This window comes from Ascaphus truei, chromosome 5 (assembly GCF_040206685.1).
Source record: "Ascaphus truei isolate aAscTru1 chromosome 5, aAscTru1.hap1, whole genome shotgun sequence".
NCBI classification, from domain to species: domain Eukaryota; kingdom Metazoa; phylum Chordata; class Amphibia; order Anura; family Ascaphidae; genus Ascaphus; species Ascaphus truei.
Genome location: NC_134487.1, coordinates 16,206,356 through 16,226,309, shown reverse-complemented (window position 1 = coordinate 16,226,309; position 19,954 = coordinate 16,206,356). Strand labels below are relative to the sequence as shown.

Here is a 19,954-nt window from a genome sequence, read left to right as displayed (position 1 = left end):
CGGACGCCAATGCATATGCGCACAGTGTGCGCTAGTGCTACAGAGAGAGTGGCGCTTCGCAATACAAACAAGTTTGTATTTCAAGCATGACGCCGGGTCACGGAGGAGTGCGGAAGCTAGCGCGTTCCATCATGGACGCGGCCTAAGATGCTAAACACGAGACAAGGACGATGTGTCTATACTGTATATTGAACTAAATCATTGGGTTAAGGAGGGGGGGGAGACCCCCATACACAATAACCGCTTTCCTTCAGCTTTAAACAGCAAATCTCCTAAATCATCAGCCTGCTGTGTGCACAGCTTGTACAGACACGCCTGTGTTAACAGAAGTAGCAGGCCCGTTCAAAATAGTTTAATCCTCACACTATTGGACTGTCCATTCAAGCTTTGTCACTGTTCTGTGAAGTTGGCTACAAACCTGACATATTATGGTGAATTTAAAACAAAAAAAAATAAATACAAGATTAATGTACAGTGAAGGCCAAACATGTCCAAGGCTGGGAAGGAAAGGGGAAAATGGTCTGCTTATCATAGACAGGTGCTATTTTCTGTAGCAGGAGACAGGATGGGAGGAAGAGGATCAGAGATCAGGGACGATGCTCCAGGATCACAAGTGCCCATATGGAGCAGTAGGAGGATGTATTGTGCAGCAAAATATGTCTGGAAGGGTAAGTTGTTAGAGAAGGCGTGAGGAAGAGCGAAGTGCAGAGGTATAAAAAGCAGCATTTTATGCACGTGACAACTATTTTTGAAAATTTGGGACGAGTACAAATTGCCAGGTTAGTGCGCAGCTACACTAATTTCCCACCCCTGTAGCATACGCCACACAGAAAACAATGCAAAATGCTGGAGATGGTGACCCAGTTGAGTGCCATAAGAAACTTTATTAAATAGATTTTTGTATTCAGGAGACCAGGTGTTTCTCAACCAGTATGCCGGGGTACCCTACTGTGCCACTAGCCTCTGCTAATGGTTCTGCAGTCCCAGGGGGAAACAAAACTCAGCGGGCACATCTCGTGCTGCAATCCTCCTCTCTCAGCCCGGCACAGAGAGAGAAGCCTCCTCATTTCAGGACGCGCCCATTCAGCAGCTGATATAGTGGAGGTGTGTGGGAAGGTGGGACAAAAGAGGGAAGGAGTGAGGGTTGTGTGTGGGGAAGAGAGTGCGATAGCTGTGTGTGTGTGGGGGGGGGGGGGGGGGGATTGAAGTAGGCGAGTGCTTTTTGTTGGAGAAGGTGTGTGGTGTAAGAGAAGGAGTGGTGGTGATGATTAAGGAGGATGTGTGTGCTGTGTGAGAAAGGGTTGGGATAAATGTGGAGTGTGTGGAGTGAAAGTTTGAGTATGATGTGTAAGGGTGAATGTGGAGTGTGTTAGGGGGTTGAGCGAGGTCTGAGGGTCTGTGCCGTGTGCTCCGTCATCAATATTATTAACACAAACATATACTGCAAATGGTTGTTAAAGACATCACATGCAGAATTCATAAGCATAAAAATGTGAACAAACGCAAGAGTAGTGACATTTAACCGGCAATGAATACAATTATGCACGTCTAAACTTCCCTTAAATAGTTCTCTTTGTGTGGCTATAATGAGAAGCGGTTTTCAAATGCTTCTATGAATACGATCGAGACCAAACAAATTTCATACGGCAATTTCAGTTACTAAAGTAAACACAAAAAAAACCCAACAAAAAAAACCCAGGCCTTTAAACAACTTTGTTTCAATTAAAATCTTCATTTCAGTCTAATTATGAAAAGCAATGATCAATTGGAAATCCAAATCATACGTTGGAATAGTCCAGGGGTAGGCAGCTGCAGTTCTCAAGGGTCACCAACAGGTCAGGTTTTCGGAATATCCTTGTATCAGCACAGGTGGGGTAGTCTTGACTGAGCCACCTGTGCTTAAGCAGAGATATTCCGGTAACCTGGCCTATCTGGTGGCCATTTAGCACTGGAATTGCCCAACCTTGGACTAGAAGCTGGGCAGACCTACTTGCCATGTTAATGAAGTGCAACACCCACAGACAATGAATCACATTAAAAAATGCCTGACGGGGCTTTACAGCCTTATATAGTGTGTGTGGAACAGGAACTGAACAATGGAGCAATGCCATATGAATCTCGGCAAGACCAAAGGGATGCTCAACAAATGTATCAACTCTGTTAAAATCGGAATAAATGGAATAGAACTAGAAGTCGACGAAGACTGTCTACCTTGGCCACCAACGATGGATGGAAACCCTTTGAATGAAATCAATAGGAGTGTGAAGATTGGATGGAGCGCATTTGGAAGAAACAAGACAATATTTTAAGGCAACCTTCCACTGTGCCTCAACAGGAAACTTTTCAGGCAGTGTATTCTGACCATGCTCACGTATGGATGTGAAACGCGGACCGTAAACGCGAAGATACTGCCGATGCTTCAAACAGCTCAAAGTAGGAATGAGTATTACCTGGGTATTACCTGGAAACGGGAAAAAGAATCAATTGGTGTGAAACCAAAAACTGTGACATCATCACAAGGGTAAAGAAATTACAATGGCAGTGGGCCGGACATATTGCAAGAAGAAATAACCATCGTTGGACAAAGATAGTACTCTACTGGATTCCAAGGGAAATCAAGACTAAAATGATGACAAAGCAAGATGGGCGGATGTGAGGCTTGAAACCGCAGTACCTGGAAGATCTGTGGTGAGGCCTTCATCCAGCAGTGGAACAACAAAGGATAAAGGCACACACTAAACTGTACTACTGATTGCCCTCACACATCAGAAATGTAATTTTATGCAGGCTAAATGTCAGAAGTCTCATTCAGTTCTTCCATATCATGATGACTACCACTCAACTAGGCAAGTTTAGTACATTCCCAGGCATTTAGAGCCCACAAGGAGAAGTACAGTAGAAAATCCCTAAGGTGGTAGATGCGCAGGTTCATTTTGACCTCAGATACTGTATGAAAAGGTCATCTTAACTGTAAATGCTTATCTTAAGCCTGCAATGATAGCATGATGTGCTCCAAGCAGCTGTTAAACCATTGTAGTCTAATCTAAAAGCTATGCAATCTCTTGACAATTATATGGAATCGAATTCACAATATACTTTAACAAGTCATTGGATCATTGAGTAAATTATGTGCAGTTACAGTGGCCTGTTTTAGGCCTTGGTGGCTCTCAAACTGTGCCCCCCCCCCCCCCGACAACTCATTCAATATTTTCTATTCCTTGATAAAAAGTAATGCAACTTGGACATCAGTGGAATCCGAATAAAGCTTATCCTTTGTTGTAGGTTAGTACTCAAATATGGGGGAAAGGTGCGATTGTCAATTTTGATTACCACCACTGTTAAAAGTAATCCGATTTGTGGATTCTACCAGTAGATGTCAAGGCCATTTAGGAAACAGAATAATAAAGGTCAGATAAGACATATTGGAAATACAACATTAACATATACTGGGACAATAGGTGGAGGGTCCTGGTCAAAAAAAAGTGTTTATAATGAAAAAGCCTTGAGATCTAACACCAGTCAAGCCAAGGGCCTTACACAATAGCTCCAGTGGCAACAGCTGAGGAGAGCCATAAATCCTCAAAGGAGCCGTTCCCCATGCATGTTTATGTTTTCAATCCCAATACTGTACAAGTCTTTCAACTTCACGTATTTTTTAAACTATTGTATTCCAAAACCCAATTCAATATGGCTGCCTTTCAGTAGACTTCAAATAACCTTATCTGAACTTTTTTTTGTGAAAGCCTTTAAAGTCTTTTAAAGTCTGGATGGACAACAGCCCTGTAGCTGTTGGAGTGGAGAAAGTGAGACTAAAGAGCGGAAATTGCCATGTGAACACCACTGCAGGCTTTGGGTCTTTTCACAAACCCCCCCTTCTCCCCCCCACGAACAAAGTCGCAAACTAGAAAACAAAATAAAAATAAGGTCGGTAATCAGATCTAAAGAGCACCACATGGAGCTCACTTTCCAATTAGGTCATATTGACGGGGGGAGAGAAACTGTTTAACTGGTGAGCTGCAGGCTGACATAACCAAAGCCCTGACTGGCTGCCTTCCCACTGTAGGATAAAAACCAACCAGTTACGTGCCCACTTACAGTTCATGTTGCAATTACATAGGTCAGCACACCCCAAACTGGGAACGCCATGCCTCACCATCACGGCCACTCTGAGCTGCAACATACTGTAGAACGGAATAAATATTCTACAAGTCTACAACTTATGTTGGGTACCCCACCTTAAATATCTTTATGTACATAATGGCAGAGGTGTGAAAATTACAGACAGTACAATATATGAAAAAACAAGCCACAACCAGACAAGGTAATTACCCCCTCTGATAAGTTAAGGGGAATTTTTTTGTTGTTTTTTTAACAAAGTTAGCTTTATTTTAAAGGTCATAAGATCCGTATAAAACCAGTAACAGAAGTTTAGTTAGAATGTGAACCATACGTTATACAATTATTTTTTGAAATGGCAACAAATGATTACCACAAAAATGTTAAAAGCAGTCAACAAAAATGATTTGGCCTCAGCATATTCCTGCTGGAGGAGTTCTATTTAGGTTTGGCCAACTCGTGTGCAACGTTTTGTACTTCAGAACATGAGCTGGCACCTTCGACATATATAGCCGGGTGCTCAACTCCAGCCCTCAAGCCCCCCAACAGGTCAGGTTGTCAGGTTGTACCTGCTTCCGCACAGGTGGCTCAATCAGTCCCAGCTTCAGCACGGGTGGCTCAGAGTCTCTGATTGAGCCACCTATACTGAATGTGGGATATTCTTGAGAACTGGAGCTGAGCACCCCTGCTATACAGGTCAGACTTTTTTTTTTTTTGACAAGGTCTGGCAACACTAAGGCTAAGGCCCCGCTCCCAGAGTCAGCGCGCCCGCACTGCAGACAGGCGGTGCGCTGACATACACAGACCGCGATATACGGTCTGTAGGGAGCGGGAGGTGGGCGGGAGTGGTAGGTTTGACAGGGAGGGGGGGCGTGGCTTGAGCGGAGGGACTCACTACTCTCCCCCCCTCCCTCCACGGGCTCGGGCTGGAGCTGCTGATGGTAAGTAAAACACACACACAGGCACACACATACACACACACACACACACAGGCACAGACAGAGGCAGGCACTCACGCTGCTGTCACTCCACACTCCTCCCCGCTCCCCGAAGCCTCTCCTCCTCCCGAAGCCTCCCCTCCCCATTGGTTCACAGCCACACCACGTGACGCGTCAACGCTAGGGATCACCATTTTCTTGTGTCCCATAGCGGCTGACGCGCCACAGCGTGTAGTGCGCTGTGCCGCCAGGGGGGATCGGGACCGGCTCGGGAGGATTCCCCTGCTGGTGGGGAACTCGCGTGTGGCCGCCCGCGCCAACGAGCGCAGCGGGACCGAGGCCTTATGCTGTAATTCTGATACAAGTTGTAGTAAAGCTGCAGTTCAAGCAATATCCTGAATGTGTGTTTTTTTTTAATAAATCAGTTCTGTAGTAAGAAAAAATACTTTTAGAATTTTCTGTTTAAAAAAAAATAACTTTGAAAGACCAATTTTCTTGTATTCTATTTTAACAAGCATGCTTGTTCTTATAGCAACGATTTACATTCCCCATATTTAAAGATGTCGCCAAACTTTGCTGATCAATAGACGGAGAACGAATTGACCGTCAGCTACTGTATGCAGTTCTTTAGGTAATTAGAGATTGCCCACATTAAACTATTGACGTAAAAATATAAATTAAAAAAAAAAAAAGACTTAACTGCATCTTTAAAGAACATACATAATGTTTGGTTACACCAACAGTATGTTAAAATATATGTTCTCAAAGACAAAATAACCTGTGTCACACACCAGCTGTGATCAGAGTTATTCAAATACAAGTGAAAACTGGCCTTACAAGGACTCCTACCACCCTGAATTGCACCTCAGACTGCCAGGCAATGCAGTGACATCTTAAAGAGGAAGAAAAAGGTAGAGTGGAACCCCCTCAGACGAAACCAAAGGGCACCGTTCAGAGCTCCGTGGTCTCTGGCAGCGACGGCTCGTACCCACTCGCTAGTGAAAAAAAGACTTTATTCAATGGGGCCTACTACCAAGCTAGGCGTGGCAACTCACAGATACAACTCACAGAGCCAAAACCCTGAAAATAAACGCAGTGGGTAGGTTCACCGAACATATACGCTTACAATTGCCAGGAAAGAGAGCTAATTTAAACCAACAGGTTTAATAGGAAAAAAGTAGCCGTACACAAAAGGGTTAACAGTACAGCTAGCAGCAGGAAAACAAAAAAGGGATAGCACATAAAAACCTACAGCTTACAGGAAAGACCGGCTTGGTGCCTTCCGATCAACGGTTGTAGGTCAGTTGGGTCATGGAAAGGAAAGTCCCTGGTGCTGATTAGAATATCCTTAGTTTAAGTCAGTGGTTTCCAACCTTTTTAGGGTTTAGGAACCCTATGTGAAATTCTGAGGGACCCCGACCCTCTCTAATAGCACGTCTGAGATCAGATGCATTGTAAATTCTTCTGTATTTGGTATCATTTTAAAATTACCTGAAAATGACAGGGAACCCTTTAGGGATGCCCGGGGAACCCAATGGTTCCTAGGAACCCACGTTGAAAAAACACTGGTTTAAGTGCTTGACAGTTAAACGCTCAGATTGAGGCTGGCGAGTATTTTCCCCAGGCAAGGCTACAGAGAGTGAGACATGGTACATATACCAGCAACCCGCTGTTTAGGAAAAAGACCAGAGCTTGGTGAACCAGTGAATCTGGGGGGCTAGATTACAAATTCACCAATCTTGTGAAACGGGAACTTAACCGCTGTGCCATTGAAAGGCAGGGGTGTGACCAGGCCATGCCCGGCCAACCCAGGGTGTCTGGACTGTCAATGAAGAGCGTTCAAGGCTTTTACCTGCCAATCACAGAGAGGCTTTCCTTTAAACCAACAATCAAATCAGGGGCCGTCAGGGCTTAACCAAACAGCAGACAATAGAGTCCAAAAAAAGTCACCCGGGGGAGGAGTGAGGCCAGTGGCTCAGAAGACCTTGGTTGTTCAGGTGGTGCAGGGAGTGGCAGCTCATGCGCCTCCCCTCAGTTGGTTACAAACAGTGGCCCCCACTCCACGTGTGGCGTGAATCTCCTTTCTCGCCTAGCCGCATCATGGCCTTAAGTTGCCATACAAATATAACAAAGCATAACAGAACGAATAGCAGACAGTAGAAAAACAAAGGGGTTTTGGCTGGCTGCTGAAGTTGCAGAAAGCTCCAGTTAAACGCCTGGCAGACTCCTCTCGTCAAGTCACATCACCATACAATCCAATATAGCGCACGACACAATAGATACATGGCACCATATGCTGAAAAGACCATCAAAAAAAAGTAGACTGAAAGGCTATGGCACACTACAGCAATACAACTGGAAGTATAATAATCCAATACACATTTTAAAGCAGTCATTGCTGATCGACCTTTTTTGCAATTAATTTTTTTCTCACTTTGAGATTTCTTTATGCTTTTTTTAAAAAAAGAAGTTTAAAATGCAGCTCTCCGGAGAGCCCATTGCAGTCTGAAGGCGTAACCAACTAGCTAGTGATAAATACATTCCTTTCTTTTACAGTACAAAAACCTTTTTTATTATTACGTGTTTTTTTCTTCATCTTTAGAGCAGGACATGCCTCGGGGTCTGATACAAATATTACAGGAGTTAGTCATATAGGCTTCTGTGAGGGATTGCTGCTGTAAAGGGGAAAAGGGGCTTAAGTGGACCGAGGGGGGACACAGCCGGCTGGCCTAGACCTTTGCTGGGAAGCCCTGCTGCCTCTTTCCGTTACAATCTGTAAAGCACTTGCCCGGAAAGTCAAACTTGCTCATTCCAAGACGCCTGATAAAGGAGTAATGCAAGACATCCATCTTTTAAAGCTAGTGAAAGAAATGCTGCTAATAGCCGCCCTCCTCGTACCCGACTCATGACTGCTTTGCGGTAAAGAAATTTTTTATAGGAGTCTTTCCCTGGAGATTGAGTACTTAGAATTAATTTTATACAGAACACAAGAGCTTTTTAATTACTTGCATTTTAATTACACATTTTTAAAGGCATCAAGCATGAACTTTACGATATAAGAACTCCCTGCATGACGTCACATTACCCCGCTGCGTCATTTGACCCACGGCAGGAAGGTCAGAGGGGGGGGGGGAAGGGAAGAGAGGCGCGCAAGCACCGGAAGAGTGGAGACAGGGGGGGGCGCAGCAACAGACATTTGTGCACCCCTGCTCTGGTTTCTCTACACGGCTACCAGAACTATTCGACCGTAACATGATCAGGAACCTCTCAGTCCAGTGAATAAGTTTGGTGTGACAAAAAACACAAATGTACTGTTAATTTATTACATGGACATCTAAAAGAGAAGGGGAATGTTCGAATATAAAATGTTGTAAAGATGAGGTGCTGCCACTATGGCAGAAAAGGAGGTGGATGGCAAACATCGGAAAGCAACGTTTACAGGTGGAGCTGGACATCAGGAGTAGGTGCAACCAGGTCTGCAGTTCACTTGCTCATGGCCAGTGCTTGTAAAGATCTAATTTTGCTGGGAGTGGTTCGTGTAGTTAAAGTGGAACACCTCCTGGTCTCTTACTGTACATACTCAATGACTAGAATCCCAACACTGAAACAAGGGAGATCTTTATCACGAGTTAGGCGGAGGCCCCGGTGTCGGCGCCGCACGCGCGCCTGCCAGGCTGGCGGCGTGTGCTGCAGAGATCCCCGGTCTACGGCGAGCTGCAGGGGGAAAGACGGAGGGGGGCTCGGCCATGACGTCACCCGGCAGGTCCACCCTTATTGGCTGAACCGCCAGGGGCGTGGCCATCGCTCCGTCGCAAGTTGTGAGCACAGATTTCCTGTCTTCAGAGAAATCTGTTCGCACAACGTGGCGGGCAAGGCAGCAAGTGGGCCCGGCTCCATTGAGGGGCGGCTCTTGTCCCTGTAGCGCACGCTGCAGCAGGCAGGGGGGACCTAGCCTAATGCACTGATAAGGAAGGAGATACCCTGTAGTTTTTTTTTTAAAGCACAGAGGGAGGCTAAGATAAATTTCAGACATAAAAACAAACAAAAAAAATAAAAAATACAACATTGTCAAACATTTTGAAGCAATGTCGGAGTTAATCTTGCCAACCTTGTTTGTCTGATCCCCGCCAAGGGCAGTTTATAAAAGGTATTATAGGCTAAAGCAGTAAAATTCAGGGCATTATTGTAAACCCTGCTCTCCGATTGGTTAAAATTCCGGGCATTATCCAATCAGTAATGCCCTGAATTTTAACAGCTTTCAAAGTGCAGTTTTCATTCTGTTTATTTCCAGCCAATCAGCTTTCAGAACAGCTGAGACAGGGCAGGGGATTGGTTTGAATTAAGTAACAGCTCTGAGACAGGGCAGGGGATTGGTCAAAAAGTATCAGCCACTGTTTGACTCCTCCTGGGGGGGGGGGGGTAGTAGTAAGTGTGTTGTGTATAGAGGTGCAGAGTGTGTGTGTGTGTGGGGGGGGGGGGGTGTGTAGAGGTGCTGTGTTGTGTATAGAGGTGGGGGGGAGAGTGCAAAGTTTAGTAAGTGGCTGCATTTTATATTGTGGCTGCAGTGTGTGTGTGTGTGTGTGTGTGTGTGTGTGTGTTGTGCTGTTGTATGTGTAGCAGCAGTTTGTGTGAGTGTAGAGCTGATGTGTGTGTGTGTTTGTGTGTATAGAGCTACTGTGTGTGTGTGTGTGTGTGTGTGTGTGTGTGTGTGTGTCACTAGCAGTGTTTATGGGTGTAGCATGTGTGTGTAGCAGAAGAGTTTGTGTGTGTGTGTGTAGTGCTGCTGTGTGTGTGTAGTGCTGTGTGTGTAGTGCTGCTGTGTGTGTGTAGAGGTGCTGTGTAGTGAGTGTAGAGGAGGTGCTGTGTTGTGTGTCTAGAGCTCCAGTGTGTGTGTGTGAGCTGCTGTGTGTGTGTGTGTGTGTGTGTGAGCTGCTGTGTGTGTGTGTGTGTGTGAGCTGCTGTGTGTGTGTGTGTGTGTGTGAGCTGCTGTGTGTGTGTGTGTGTGTGTGTGTGCTGCTGTGTGTGTGTGTGTGTGAGCTGCTGTGTGTGTGTGTGTGTGAGCTGCTGTGTGTGTGTGTGTAGCTGTGTGTGTGTGTGTGTGTGTGTGTGTGTGTGTGTGTGTGTGTGTGAGCTGCTGTGTGAGCATGTGTGTGTGTGTGAGCTGCTGTGTGTGAGCTGCTGTGTGTGTGTGTGTGTGTGTGTGAGCTGCTGTGTGTGTGTGTGTGTGTGTGTGTGTGAGCTGCTGTGTGTGTGTGTGTGCTGCTGTGTGTGTGTGTGTGAGTGTGAGCTGCTGTGTGTGTGTGTGTGTGAGCTGCTGTGTGTGTGTGTGTGTGAGCTGGTGTGTGTGTGTGTGTGTGTGTGTGTGAGCTGCTGTGTGAGCATGTGTGTGTGTGTGTGAGCTGCTGTGTGTGAGCTGCTGTGTGTGTGTGTGTGAGCTGCTGTGTGTGTGTGTGTGTGTGAGCTGCTGTGTGTGTGTGTGTGTGTGTGTGTGTGTGTGTGTGTGTGTGTGTGTGTGTGTGTGTGTGTGTGTGTGTGTACACAGAGGGGGCGGCAGTGTGTGGATATAGATATCTGCAGTGTAAGAGTATATAGAGGTGATTTCATGTATTTACCATTTTATTTTAATAAAAAAATCTATTTAACTATACAAAAGTGTCTATTATTTATGAAATAAGCCTACATTTAGCCTATAATAGTAATAATCCCCTCAGAACAGGGCATTACTGGCCAATAATGCCCTAGCTGGGCCTTCAACTCTTCCAGCCAGGGCATTATTGGCCAGTAATGCCCTGTTCTTCAGGGATTATTACTTAATTAAAGCAAACAGAATAAAGTAAACAGAGCAAGTGTAAGGCTGAGTCCCCAGTCTTCACTGTGGCACGCGCGCCCGGCGGGGGGGGAGGGGCATGGCGTGGGAGGGGGCGTGGCTGTGGGTTTGCAGGGGCGTGGCCATGACGTCCCGCGGCTGGTTCGCCTTTATTGGCTGAACCGCCGCCGGAGGCGTGGCCACGCCCCGTCGCAGATGTCGAGGTCAAATTCTCCCGCCTCCCTGAAAACCTGTCGCGCACCGCTGGGGAAAGGTGCGTGACAAGGTAGGGACTGGGACCGGCCGGACTGGGGGGGCTGTGCTGAAGCAGGGATATCCTTAACCTTACCTGTTGGTGGCCCTTGAGGACTGGAGTTGCCCGCCCCTGCTCTAGTGTTAAAGTCGAGGTTTAGACTCACAATTTCTTTAGGGGTCTGTAGTTTGGAAACTATTAGTCGTTTCCGGACATTCAATTATAAAGAACATTTGAACAATCTTTGAGACTAACCTCTTGTAAATAGGTCTCTTGTAAATAGATCAGTAAACTCGGGTAGTGTGTAAAGGCAGCAAGACATTTATTTGCATTTCTCACTACTCAGTTTTGTGTTGGATCTTGTTGCCACAAAACACTGATAAGACACATTGTTTTCTCAAACATGGGAGTTCTCAGAGTGAATCAGCAATGTGTTACAGAATAACAGGGTAGCAACATGTATAGAGATTTACACTCGGACAAAGGCCACATCCTGGGCTTGAAACCACATTTATCTTTTTTTTCTTATTTGTATATGTAAAGCATGTGGCAATGCAAATTCTACACGCCAACCTAAGCTGCCAAATCTTTATAAATCTGTCAAAATTCTGATTGTGTGCCTAACAATATGGCCACCTTTCCTTTCACCCAATCCTTCAGTCAGATGTAACTCAGCAGCTACAATGTATCCTTATATTACTAAGATAATGTTATCTATTGTTACAGTTTACAGCTCAAACAGTTGGGAACATTAGCAACAAATGATCACAAACAGGAAAGTGTTGCACATATCTTGCACTGCTGGGGAAGCGGGCTAAAATCCGCTATAGAAATTAACGTATGCTTTACAATTCATTAAAAATTATATTAAGAATAGCATAATAATAATAATTATTATTTTAAAAAAAAGTGTCTCTCAGAACCAAATCTATCTATCTTGCAGAACCAATTCTATCCATTATTCTATATATAACATGTCACGTTTTGCTGGTTTAAATATTTACTACTACAAAAATAAAAATAATAATAAAAAAACACAACACCCAAGTCAGTTACTTTAGTTATTTCCCCGAATAAAATTACTTAAAATAATTAGGCTGTAGTATAAACCATGGACCAGATCTAAATCGTGCAAAGCCTCAGTGCACCTCAAGGTCAATTGAGGGGGACGCAACATGAGCGCTAATGCTTCGCTCCGTTTAGAAGATCTAGGCGCATGTCATTAAGATCCAATGAAGAGAAGATCCAAGTTCATAAACCTCTTGGATTATCACTGGCTCAGTTTGATGCAAATGTGAGAATCATACATGACCGGCCATTCCTTCGCCTCGGGCCTTCAACTCTTCCAGCCAGGGCATTATTGGCCAGTAATGCCCTGTTCTACGGGGATTACTAATTTATAGTCTGAATAGTCTGCTGTTAGAAATTCTGGCCATTATTGCAATCCCTGCTCTCAGATTGGTCAATTCCGGGCATTATCCACTCAGTAATGGCCTGAAATTTTTGGCACCTTGCCAAGTTTTTCAGCCAATCAGCTTTTGAGTTCTCATGCACACTGCGTGAGAGCAGCTCTCAGACAGGGGAGGTTACCAGCACCGCAGTGACTCCACCTCACTGCCAGCAGAGAGCACCGCACAGGAGAACACGGAGGAGAAACTTGTGCCGTGTGTACGCACCAGGCAGGGTCTCGTTTGTGTACAGGGTGTGTGTACAGTAAAAGCATAAGAAAATGTAGAATGTTTATAGAAATGAATATGACTGTACAAAAGTGTCTCGATTATGATTTTTCAGGGATTACTTAAATGATGTGCATCCATTGGTGATTTACAAACAGATCAGTGTTTAGAACGTAATTTCTATTGTTAGGTCTGTGTTTAACAGATCATGAATGGGCTAAATGTCAATAAAACAGCAAAGCCAAGTCAAATCAAGTAACGGTTCATAGTTTCCATGCATGTGCTGCCATATTCCGTGAGCTACAGTACATCTCTCTGCTGTTAAGCTCGAACGACTGTGCCATAATATTTATCGCTTTGCTTGTCACAGCGACTATTTGGTAACAGGTGGTGTTTCAAAATTATTTTAATAGAAAGTTGTCATTTCAGACGCTCTTAAGCAGTAATTGGTCACAAGTGTGCTAGAAGTATGAATGTCAATAGATAATTTCGTTCCATTCCATCTTCCCATCATCTTTGGAGAGTTGAAAGTTACAGAACATGAACGTACACTGAAGCCTACTGTATGATATATAGAACTTCCCATATTATTAATGACAACATGGCAAGCTTTGTTAAATGTACCAAAACATTTCTGGAGTGCCATCTCCCTTTAAACAATTAGAAGAGTATTTCAATAAGTCAGGTAGAAGAACATTGTTCAAATATAGTGCTCAAGTGACAAAATATGTAATAAACAATAATTTCTTGATTGAAAGTCATAGGCTGGGTTTGAGGTATGTAAATGAGTGAGGTATATATGGGTGAGTATATGTGTCTGACACCTGAATAAATGTCCTGGTGAGTGTGGGTAATGGAGATATATGAGCCCCACCCCCTCACTGCCAATGTGGACTGGTACTGACAACTTGTAAAAACACCAATAAAATACCTCTAAGTACAGTTTAAAGTACTAACTCACGTGACCTTGCCCATTGTGCCTTCTGGGATGCGTGCTTCTGCCAGTTGAGATAATTCAGGTAGCCACAAGTGTAGAGATGCAGCGCACAGCAAAGAACTGGATCCACGGGACAGCAGCAGTTAGATAAAAGTAAAGTTCTTTATTGAAAAAGCATGGTGCAGACAGGAATGGGTGCAGGAAAAAAGCCTCTGTCTCTAACGCGTTTCACGCCTGTGTGGCGCTTCGTCGGAGTTAAGGGGGCGTGGCCAGGACTCGGAGCCGAGACGCAAGCCAGCTCAGCTCCCCAGAAGTGTAAAACGCCCAATAAAACTATTCCCTCAGCTCCAAAAGTGGGTGACTCGTTCACCATGGCCCAAAATATTCTGAGGTCTGAACCTGGAACCCTCGGGGGGACAGATTGCAGCGTGACTCTGCAAGGGAAATCTCTCGGCAATAGCTCTCTGAGACTCCCAAGATGGCCGCCGGACATAAGCGGTCGGGCTGATCCGAGTACCTCGGACGCGATCAACTGAACCGGCGCCAGCGGGAAGATTCCAATAGCACCTGTGGTGCCCAGACGGACTCCGGTGCCATCTCAGACAGGTGTTGTAGGCGGACAGAAACCAAGGGACTCAGACGGAATCGCGGCTCACAGCTTCATCCCAACCCACCAGTCTAGCATCAGAGGGTCCGGAGGAGGGGTAAGGCGCCACGCGGCAGGGAACAGAGGACTGCCTGCCGAGAATACCTGAATCGGGACAGAAAAGGGCCCCAGGCTCTCGGCTGCTGGTCGGTGCGGTAGCAGGGGAGGCCCCTGAAGGGAGGGTGCCATTTTTGATCTGGTGCTCCTTAAAGCTGCTTGGGGAGGTCAGGTCTGTCTTGGTTCCCTCCTGGAACATTTTCTATATCAAGGGTAGCCACCGTGGACCCCTAAAGGGCCTATAGAGACCTCAGCAAGGCTCTAATAATTCGGGCATCAAAGGGCAATATCTATTCCTCCCCTTATCTGTGAGGAACAACCACATAAATTACAAAACTACGATCCCTCTTAAAGGAACAAATACCCCTTCACAAAAAGACCTGTTAGCAGAAAAGACTAATTAGTGCTGATTGAAAGAGAGCCTTGAGACCGGAGTGCCGCAAACCCCCAGATTCCATTCTTAATCTACGAAAGCAAATTGGCTCGGCCTAATCTTCAAAAATAAACTGTATCTCATGCAAGTTACATCTACCATGGCTTCGAAAGCAGTTAGAACCATCAGAAAGAAAAAGAACCAGAGTGAGGTCCGAGATTACTTTAAAAACTATGGTCAGCCAACACCAGAACAGAAGGAGTTGGAAGTGACCAATCCCGTGGAACATTTAGACCCAGGCCCAGGGGTTGAGATCGGAAATCTTTCCACAAAGAATGATCTACTTATCTTTTATAATAAAATCGAAACACTTATGCAAACAGCAGTGAAGGATCTTAAAGACGAGATCTCTTCCCGTAGGGAACGTACTAGCTCCTTAGAATCCAAGATCGATGACACAGCCACCCGACAATCTCTGATGGACACCGAGCTCCAGGAAATGAAATCCCAACTTCTTGACATCAAAGATAAACAGGAAGATGCGGAGAACAGAGACCGTCGTAATAATCTCAGAATCCGTGGGATCCCAGAATCTGTAACGGACATTGAGGGGTTCATGGGCAAATGGCTAACTTCGGCCCTTCCTGATGCTACAAAGGAGTCTCTTACCCTGGACAGATGCCACAGAGCGTTAAGATCAAGACCCCAACCAGAAGACAGACCAAGGGACGTGGTGTTGAGATTCCACTATTTCAAAACTAAGGAAGCCTTCAATACGGTGATCAGAAGATCCAGAGACCTCAAGTTCCAAAACATACCCCTACAGATTTACGCAGACCTGGCACCTTCCACACTCGCTAAAAGAAGAAATCTCAGATAGGTGACGGTGAAATAAAGAGACCACAATATTAAATATAGATGGACATTCCCTTTTGAACTCACTTTAATTAAAGATGGGCGACCACAGACTCTGAGGAACCCACAAGATGGTAAAGCGTTCCTCTAACATCTAGGTCTGAGTTCCGGATTATCCGGACCTGAATTAAGAGGCGTGAGTCCTCCGTCCATGGATCCATATCGATCCACGACTACCTTGGGAAGAACCCCCCATGCAGATACCTCGGTGAAGTAGACTCTAGAAGTTATGACCAAACCCCAAGCTGAACTATAGACTCAACTATCGGTTCGGAGTAATTAGTGTGTTATGTTGTCTGAGTCTTGGTCACTACCCCCCAATATTTCTGTGTCAAAGAAGACACAGTTGCCCTTGTTTTTTTTCTGTTATCCCCCATCCCCAGATTTTATACCCAAGGGCAGGTGAGCTTCAGGACCGGCTCTCCGGAGACATATCCATGCGCACTCTAATTTGTCCTCGGTTTTTCCCTCCCCTCCCCCTACATTTTAGTTACTTTCTCCGTCCCTCCCATACCCCCTAGCTCAGAATAGCCAGCAGCTGATGAGAATGTCAGAGGGTCAGAGACGCAGTCTAAAAATCGGTTCTATAAATGTTGGATGTGGTGGGACTATCCCATAAGATAATTTCTGGCACTCTCACGCAAGTTTAATGTGCAGTATCCTAAAAGGAGGTAAAAACGGTAAAACTGGATGTTGTGGAGAATGGGGCAGGCATTCCCTCTAAATTTGAAACCTATTTAAGCCCCTTAGCCGATCCAAGCTACCTAGATGGACTCTACAATGACGTAAAAAGGTCTAACCAAGCTATAATCTATGTTCCGAATTAAAATAATTCTAAATCTCTCATTTTACCTCCACTACACTAGAATTTATTTGTACTCCTTGTTTTCCATAACCCAGACCCTTTAAAGTGTATCCCCTATACAGACACCTCACTCTAAGATATCTTGCTAAATATTATAACTTGTGGATCTGTGTCTGAGTTGTTTCTCCCTCCACTTTTCTGATTTGTTGGTGCCCACCCCTACCCCCTTTTTCCCCACAATATTTTCCCGAAGTGGTTTTACCTCTGTATTTCTCGCCAAAATCGGTGTATATATTTTTGTGCTCTTCCTACCCCCCACCACCCCTAACTCCTCTCTTGTTTTATGTATCCACCCCCCCCCAATACCCACCCTTTAATGTTTTATATCTGTACATCTTCGCCTGAAAAACTAATAAAAAATTTAAGTTTAAAAAAAGTGCATCAAAACATACAAACACATGCGATTGTAAGCTTACCGGGCAGAGTTCAAACCATTATAATAGTCCAGAACAAACATGACAAGCAAATATTCCACTGATCGTCAGAATGCGAATAACATGTGAGGGCAATTTAAAGATCGTTTCCTGGGAAACTTCTAAGTCACACTCATCAGAAAAAATAAATAAAGTAGAAGCTAAAGCTATTTTACATGTAATGTTAAAAGCAGGCTAAACTTCACACTAACCAGTTAGGCGGCTGCTATCGCCGACAGAGGTCACGTGTTACCAGTGGAACGGTGTCCACAGCACCCAGAATGAAAAGATACGTTTATATTTATTCAAGTGCAGCCCTTTGTCAATTCCTAATTAGGAAGGTACCAAAGGTTTCCCCAGGCTCTCCATGGGCTAAATATGGTATGTAATGTTTGCTGGTGCTCCAACTCAAACAGGACCTTCCTGGTCGGTCCAATACGACATTACATGAATCAAAACGAGGACACACGGGCTCAAGGAAATTCATTTATTTGTCACAACCCTCACCTTGATCAAGTTTGCTTGGATCAACTGAAAAGACACAAATAAATGAATTTGCTTGAACCCTCTTCCTTTTTCGTCGCCCCTTTGTTTCTACTTAAAGGCTGCCCTAGAACCTTCTTTGCATCCCGAGTGCTGTGGGACATCCTTTCTTTTTATACATGTTGCTGGAGGTCCCTGGTCATGATCTGTCCACCTTGCACCAATTCTTCTTGGTATGCTGGCAATCACTGTATATACATGTCAAGCACTGCTGTCCACGAATTCACTTTTTATTACACTGGCAGAGGTTAAAGTGCATTGAAACAATAAGAAGATATCTGGGCTTTCACTTGCATTTAAATAGGCAATCCAAGCTATTTTCCCCCCTCTCTTGAGCCTGAACCCCATTAATTTGAGCTCCAGGGACATTCTGTAGGGACCTCCTAGGGGATGCCTGTAGCCACTCCAGGGTTGACTATATATGTCTGCTTTTTAGAGCTCCCGGACTCTGTGGGCCAATAGGAAGTCGTGACATCATCCGGTGCAGGTTTTTATTGGCCCATATGACGAGGAAGCTGAAAACTGCAGGAGATACTGGCACATAACCCTGTGAGCCAATCACAGTGTGGCCTAAAGCTGTGACGTCATAGCCAAGCCTCATAGCCGCGACCGTCACCGCATGCCGTATAGACACTATACGTGTGTGCCACGTGCATGGGAAACGCCGAGCGCGTACTATATTACAAGCCTCAACAGTATGCTAGGCATATTTGTAATTCAATACATTTATGATCTACCAAACAAGAAATATATAATAAAAGCTTAAGAAATTGATTATACAGGTTTGCTGCTGGCTTTAGGGAATATATATATATATCTATATATATATATATATTATATCTCTATCTATCTATATATCATGTACACTCCAGGAAAGATGAAAGGGTTCCTATGTCTGCGAGTAGCCAATTGTCCTGACAGGTTTATACCCAAGGCAAAAAAAGTAAATAGAGATACATATTAAATACTCTTTTGTAGGAACTTCTCCGTCCATTATGTCGTGCCAACGAACAAAGAGTTCTCTACTGGGACGCTGGTTTCTTTGGTTAGGAAAGTCTTATGTTGCATTTATGATCACTTGATGTGTCACACAATATTAAATGTACTTTGGCAACTCGATCTGAGAGACGTCACACTACTTTCTATACGATGCAAAGTGGCTCTCGTTACCTTCAGATCAAAGCTGCAGAGGCTGAGAGAGTCGTCGTCCTTCTCCCGTCGCTTCCTTTTCTGCAGGAACAAAAACACAAAAATGACACATTACCCAGAAACTTCAAAAAAGGTGCCTACATTATATTCAAAATCATATTTCACACAACTCCGTGTTTAAGTTAGACACGCAATTCCAAGTCAACATTTCGAGTGGTTGAATTGTACGCAGCAGTGTAGGTCGCATGAAAGCTATTAAACAGAAAAAATTGTGGGGTGCTCTGCAACTGCAGACTCCCATATAATATAACTTTTGAATGATGTTCCTCAATGGTGAAATACCCGTATTAATATAGTAATGTACCAACACCTTTGTAATGAGCAATTTCCACAGTATGTCGACTACCTGGTAAGATTCCACAATCACTACAGTAAGAATCCACACAACTGAGTGTCCAGACAATTACACATCGACGTGGAGTAAGGTGATACACCTTGACAAAGACCTAACGGTTGAAACACGTTGGTGGGGGTCCTGTGTACCCCATGATGTAGCTGTGTTTCGTTTGGACCAATAAATCGTCATACAGTATATGGGTACGCACTCCGTTTAACCATTTTTTTGTTCCATATCTTGGTGCTAGTGGTGCTTTGTTTTTCTTACCTTGTTTCCCGCATGAAAGTTATTAATGCTTTGCGAGTCTAGCAGAGTTTTCACTGCGCTGTACAGAGGGCGGCGGCCATAAATATGCCATACAAAGGGCGAGCACACAGCTCCCTCCCAGGCCAACCACTAAGCCCAACTGGGATCAGAGACCAGAAACCAGTAGCCTGAATGTATACATATTCCCTTCTATGAGCGACAGAGTAAACCTGTGTTTAATTCAAACAGATTTCTCCGTCTCAAAGATAACCTGTAGGACAGACTCATCAATATACAGTTCGTAAACAAGCGACAACTGTGTTCTGATTAAGTTACAGTAATCTTATTTGTAATGTGCACAGGATACTTATTTTTAAAGTAGAGAAATGTTGGCTTCTATCAATTTTCAGATTAACAGAGCTGGTTTGCCCAAATCATAGCACAGATTTTACATGATGGGATTTAAAAGGGGGGTGGTAGGAGTTTATGAGGTGCATAACCAGAGTATTATCTATACACTCGCCACACCCAATCCCCCAAATGTTTACGAGAAAATATATCTAAAAAACGTTTTACAGCATTTTAAGAATTGCTGGACCTTAATGTATTTTGTCTCCATGGAAT

The 19,954-nt window shown here is 44.5% G+C and overlaps 1 protein-coding gene across 1 annotated transcript in view; it reads right to left on the bottom strand.

Moving 5' to 3' along the window:
- Positions 1–19,954, bottom strand: part of NET1 (neuroepithelial cell transforming 1) — a 90,414-nt gene that overhangs the window by 14,981 nt on the left and 55,479 nt on the right. Inside the window, exon 3 of the mRNA XM_075599380.1 lies at positions 18,709–18,768. Within this exon, the coding sequence (XP_075455495.1) occupies positions 18,709–18,768 (60 nt within the window). The remainder of the gene's footprint in view (positions 1–18,708; positions 18,769–19,954) is intronic.